General features: G+C 36.4%; 1 protein-coding gene across 6 annotated transcripts; it reads left to right on the plus strand.

The window, feature by feature from the left end:
• The first annotated feature begins 1,019 nt into the window (after positions 1-1,019).
• LOC147478287 (enoyl-CoA delta isomerase 2, peroxisomal-like) lies at positions 1,020-5,679 on the plus strand. 6 transcript variants are annotated; one of them, XR_015207863.1, is made up of 12 exons: positions 1,020-1,365; positions 1,546-1,665; positions 1,745-1,862; positions 2,386-2,431; positions 3,067-3,111; positions 3,930-3,995; positions 4,097-4,170; positions 4,313-4,403; positions 4,619-4,710; positions 4,784-4,904; positions 4,997-5,049; positions 5,128-5,679. XR_015207863.1 is itself a non-coding variant. In XM_086582926.1 (12 exons), exons 2-12 carry the CDS (start codon positions 1,626-1,628, stop codon positions 5,191-5,193), a joined length of 783 nt encoding a protein of 260 aa, XP_086439052.1. In that variant the 5' UTR covers positions 1,040-1,365; positions 1,546-1,625; the 3' UTR covers positions 5,194-5,679. The 6 variants fall into 6 exon arrangements, 5 of the variants coding, with proteins under 5 accessions (XP_086439052.1, XP_086439053.1, XP_086439055.1 ...); XM_086582926.1 differs by having other exon boundaries at positions 1,040-1,365; positions 4,813-4,904; XM_086582929.1 differs by having other exon boundaries at positions 1,043-1,365; positions 1,546-1,594; positions 4,813-4,904.
• Positions 5,680-6,000: the final 321 nt, after the last annotated feature.

Genomic DNA, 6,000 nt, shown 5'->3' on the forward strand with positions numbered 1-6,000 from the left:
TTACCACTCATCTTGTTACTCTTTTTCGGGCTAGAGCAATCACATAGATAATGCCCATTTTCTTTGCAATTGTAGCACCGTACATGTTTTAAAGGCTTCTTCGAACTACCCTTCCACTTGCTTGTGGAAGTCATCTCATTCGACATCACCCTCGCCATCTTTTCTTTTGTTTCTTTATCAAACTTCTCTACTTTAAATCTAGCATTTGACATCTTGGGAGCCCCTTTTTCAAGTCACACACAATAACCAAAAAATTTATCTCACTCAGGAATTTTATCGAACACCTTGTCTACATAAATTTCGAGCACTATGGTTCTTTACCAAAACTCAAAATCTTAGGTCGTATACCTCGCTCCGATACCAATTGTTGCGAATATATGAGTGTGGAAACAACGTTACCCACAACAAACGGATCAATTCTACACAAAGATCGATCCTTCACACTAGACAAGACTTCAATACCCTCCAAGTACTATCCCAACGCTTCTCATTAACAATTTAACAAACATATAAAGTAAATATAATAATGTAAAAGAGAACCAACCACAAGATAAAGATATATCGTGGTTCGACGATTTACGCCCACACCGGGCGAGATCCAAGCTTTACTAGAAGTCCGTAGTAACAGACAAAGAGCTCTCAATTCACTCACAAAGAATGAACACTCAACTCACTAAGAATTTCTCTCTTACAATTTCTCTCTTTCTTTCTTTTTTGAAAAGTTAGGTTTTCCAAAAAATTGATTTTGTTTTTATACCAAAAAACCAAAATCGCGATTCTTATGTGAAGCCCACAAAGAGGACTGAAGCGCCAAGGCCTATCTTTCGAGAGCGGTTGGTAGCGGCTTCTCCTTCGATGGTCGTCGCCAAAACACTGGACCATGAGCTGGCGTCATTGGCGCTTCCACTGAGCGTAGGCGCGCTCTGAATGTGAAAAACATAGAAAAACTCTTTTTTCTCTACATATTGGTTATTTGTCTTCTTGAATTGTCTTTTACTCTGTTTAATTGACATGATAGGCTAGTATTTGACTATTTGGTGCATATATATGTTTTGAAATGCATGTCTTCCTCACATACCAACAATGATATGCAGTATTAGATACTCAATTAATAGCATAGACGTCAATCTAATGAATGCAAATTTCTACTTGTTCATTTTCTCTTTTGGCCAGAAACAAATTAAAAGATCGGATCAGGACTGTCCCAAAGATTAATATGTCAACTTAACAAATTATAGTTTGCCAAACGTTCTTTATGAGATACCCTGCGTTTTATTTCATGTTGGATCATCTACTTGTATATTTTCTTTTGGCCAGAAATCAAATGAGATGAGATCACTTTGTACCACTTGATGATAAAAGAAAGTGAGTTTTGCCACTGATACTCGCTTTAGGCTATACATAGTCATATTAAGTAATCTTAGTTTCTTAATCACACTTATTCACGCACACTCTTATACATTTATACTTCCATTGATCGAGTAGCTATTGTGGTGAAATTGTATTTCTTATTATTCAACTCTTTTGAGTTTTGGCATTATATAGTGTACAGTACTGGAAGAAAAGTTCCAAGATCCCCGTGTTTATTAAGTAGGTAGGTTTGATCTCTTTTGGCTATAAGTAGTATGAAGTCTTTGAGTGATAGAGTTAATACTCATAACAGTTGTAAATATATCTGCTCCTTTAATTGAGTTGTTTTCTATCTTCTCCAAGTTTTGCATAACCTATTTGTGTTCTTTTAAAGTTTTAGGCTTCATGGCTGTTCCCCTAGTCAATGGAACCACAGACAGAGAACTGCTAGATTTGAAGAGGCTTGAAGGAGGTGTTTATGTTCTCACTTTTGTTGGACACCTACAACACAGGTTCATATCTTTATAATCTCCTTTGCGCACAATAATTGCATGGGCAAATGTATTCTACTTCAAAATTAATTAGCGACCATATAATGATGAACAAACTACTGCAATGTATGCTTTTTCACAATCGACTTGACATGTTATTGGAACAGAATTTAGTTTCGGTATGTACTGTTTTCACGTTTTTTCCTCTAACTACATGTCTAGCTATATCTGCTTTTGTGGTTATCATAAGATTCTTAGATTTCCTAGTATTGAAGCTTTTGCACTGCATTAGTCATTTAGATTTACCAACAACCTAATATTAAATCTTATGAACTATTTGATTGATCCGATTCTATTAAGCAAACAAAGTGAATGAATACATTGAATTGAAATGACAGATGGTGTAATCAAGAGGTGATAACCAGTTGGAATTATTTGGCTAGATAATAATACTTTGGATATTTCCAAAGAATGACATGTAAATACTCTCCAAATAATGTCATTATTCTAATTTTTTTAATTTCTTGTTCATGAATTATATCAGGTTTACGTCAGATACCATTCGAGCAATAAACAACTTTCTCAATCAGGTATCACATTTGGTAACTTCTTTTCACTGGTTAAGTAGGTAAATTGAAGACTACAAATTGACAGAAAATAGCAAACGGACAACAGTAACTGTATGCTGACTCCCAACAACCAATCGTAACTGACCAATAGTGTATTTCGTATTGAGACCCATGACTGAATATCAATGCAAAAAAATAGTATCCATTTAGGGTGTTGGAATAGGGACTATTTTTAGGGAGTCGGACTAGAAGTGCACTAAAAAACTTGAACATGCAAAATCCATCATAAACACTGGGTATGTAGCATATTCCACAATGAGAGTAGAACTGCATAAGCTCAAGATGAGATATTCTCCGTCTTGAATTAGCTAATTGTCCATACATTCTGGGATGCAACGAACCACACACACATCCCTGTAAAAATAGCTTGTGGATATTTTTTCGGATGGCTGGACACAGACCGATTAGGACACCAAAAGTGGCCTTGCCTACAAAAATGTACCTTCTTGTTCTTGTAAGTGTATGGCTATAAGGCACATTCTTGCTTAAGCTTAGCTGAAAGTCCCTAGTGTTTGGGGATCTTGTTTCTTACTTTCAGCTGAAAACTTTGTTTAGCACGTCACATTGTGAATTTAATCTGATTCATGGCAACTTAGGTAGCAAGTGACGTTGGAGCATCTGTGTTGATTACAACAAACCAGGTACCCTGCGAATGTTTTTCTTAGTTACATTCCAAGGGGACAAAATGGGTTGGGATTTGACTTAAAATTTTCAGCTCAGCACGTTTTGTCTAAAATTTTCATTGCATGTGCTATTTTGAATGCAAAAGCTAGTTGCAATAGCAGAACACATTACAACCATTTTATCTGCTATCCTTTTTGCCAGAAAAAACACATAATAATCTGTTTAAACTTAAAAGAGACTGAGTGCAAACTTGATAACATCATAAGTTTTAAAAATCTGAGTTGAAAATAATTTGATGTTGACAAAAGTTATAACCTATCTCATTACAACCTCTATATGTGGACAACTCGCTTTGACCTATGGGATGTTTGCCGAGGTATCTGTCCCCTGCAGTCTTGACACACGAATATTGTTACATTGTTGGTGGCATCTAGCTTTACTAAATAGTTGAGAATGCCTGCTTCAACCACCGTCGCTCTAAGCCAAATACCGCTTTTGTAAACATCTACCCTTTGATTCGGAGCATATGGAGCTCACAATTGCAGTGATGAATCCTTTGGAAGCCTCAATTGGTTCCGAGGAACAAGTTCAATCTTTACTCTGCTGTCACCACCTGGGTTCGGGTCAATAACAACGTTGTTCCTATGCATTACCATTATAGTACAAGTGTTGGACCAGCCATGGGTGGGGAAGATATTCATGGAAACTTAGGTCCAGTGTCCAGGAAATGTTGGGAGTGGATCATTGAATTATCTGATTTGCTTGTTTTGTGCATATGAGTTTAATCAATATGTTGTGTATATATATAAATTGACGTGCGGTCTGTCTTATTCAGGGAAGATTCTTCTCAAATGGAATGGATGTGGATTACTTGAGAAACACTGATAGAAAGGGATGCAAGGTATGAATATATTATATATGTCTATCTTATATATAGATGCACATGCATCATGGTTTGTTCTTGAAGATCTAAAAACGCCAAATTGTGTGTCTTCTGAACAGGAATATTTGCTAATGTTTCAAAAGCTTGTAAGCAAGATACTAACATTCTGTATACCAACAATAGCAATAATAAGGTAATTTAGAACTTATTCTTCTCCATTCTTCACAAGAAAAAAGAAAGGGTATCGAGTTAGCAACTTGTTTTACTAGCATCTCCATAAGAATGGATGATGTTTCAAAATCAGTGTTTAATAAGAGATATATACAATTAATTAGGGGACATGCAGTTGGAGCTGGTTGTTTATATGCCATGGCTCATGACTATAGGCTCATGAGCTCAAGTAAAGGTTATATCTTCATGAACGAGGTAATTAGTAGCTTACATAACACTCTGACAATAATCCTGTTGCCAGGGCTTCTACATGTTCTCAACTTACTCATTTGTAAGATTTCTCCTCGTTTGCGCCCAGGGCTTCTATTTGTGTTACGTTGTATCTTATGTATCTACTAAGACCAAGTCCTGTATTTTGTGTATATACTAAGGATAAAGTTACATGAATATTTACTACCTTATTCAAGCAGGTTGATCTGGGACTGTCTTTAACACCTGGAAACGTTGCTGTTCTGCGTGCAAAGTTACCAATGTCAACATTCCAGGAAGCGATACTCACAGGGTATATCATAATAGTAACCCAATGTCTTCTAATAGGTTTTTATTGGGCATCTAATACTTCAATTAACTTTCAGCTTCAGCCTAAACAAGTTTATATATATAGGAGACGGTACGATGGAAAAGCTGCACTTGTAGGAGGCTTGGTTCATGCTACAGAACCTAGAGAGGAAATCCTACAACAAGGAATGAACAAAGGTTCACAAATCACCATAACAACTCTCCTTGCTCATTGCAAATTATGCATTTGTGTCATTAACTTATTTCTTGTATCTGACTTTGAAATTAAGCCATGGAATACAGAGCTAGGAACTGGAATAAAAAGGTGTATCATGCACTCAAGGTAAAAACTATTGCCTCTACATCTATTTAATTTTAGAGGAAATATGTCCAATGCCAACATAATCTCTGAGTCATGCAGATGGAGATCTTCAAAAGCACAGTTACAGAGCTTGAAAGTGGAGGAGTTGGATTTGCAAGAATGTGAAAAGTAATTGAAAGTGGGGCACGTACTGTCGAGACTTTCCAAGTGGAAAATAACATACATTTGGAGGGGAGGAACATTTGGTGCTGATGCTGCAGCTAGAAAATTATCTACTTATTTTGGGGTGATTCTAAGCCAGACTATGCACAACTGCAGAAAGTAGTTCCCCCTCTCTTTCGCCCCTAGTACCTACTACAGGATTAAATGAGGTTTTTCATGTACTGTAACATCAGTTGTACGTCGTAAATATCCAATCTTAATCTGTTTAATGATTGGCCAATGTCTCCTAGTCAATTGATTTATCTATGCAAAATGATGGTGTGGTCTATTGATCTATCTGCAAATGTTTCCCATTAATCTATTGGGGATTAGGTAGTCGTAGTAGTACAAACAATTGCATCTTATTAAAGATCTCCGCGCGTTACTACTTGTAATTTCGACTACTGGCTATTTATTTCGACAGTGCAATATATTAAGCTTCTCAAATCTTATATATTTTTTTTAAAGATTAAGCTGGGGTTAAGGCAGACCCCCACCTGTTATTATTGCAAAAGGTTAAACTTTACAAGCCTCCCTAAAAGTTAGATCATTAAAAGGAGGAACACAAAAACTCTACCGACATGCTTCAAGCCTAACATACATAATAACATACTACTCGTCCTGCAATCGAACCTAAGAAAGTAGAGATAGTAGTCCTACTTCCTAGTCATGATTTCTTTAACAATCTTAGGATGATCCTTCCTAAGATGAGTCTGCGCTTTCTCATAGTTGCAAAAGAAACCTTGGCAAGCACAACACACATAAGTGAGT

Source organism: Coptis chinensis, chromosome 9, assembly GCF_015680905.1.
Source record: "Coptis chinensis isolate HL-2020 chromosome 9, ASM1568090v1, whole genome shotgun sequence".
Lineage (NCBI taxonomy): Eukaryota > Viridiplantae > Streptophyta > Magnoliopsida > Ranunculales > Ranunculaceae > Coptis > Coptis chinensis.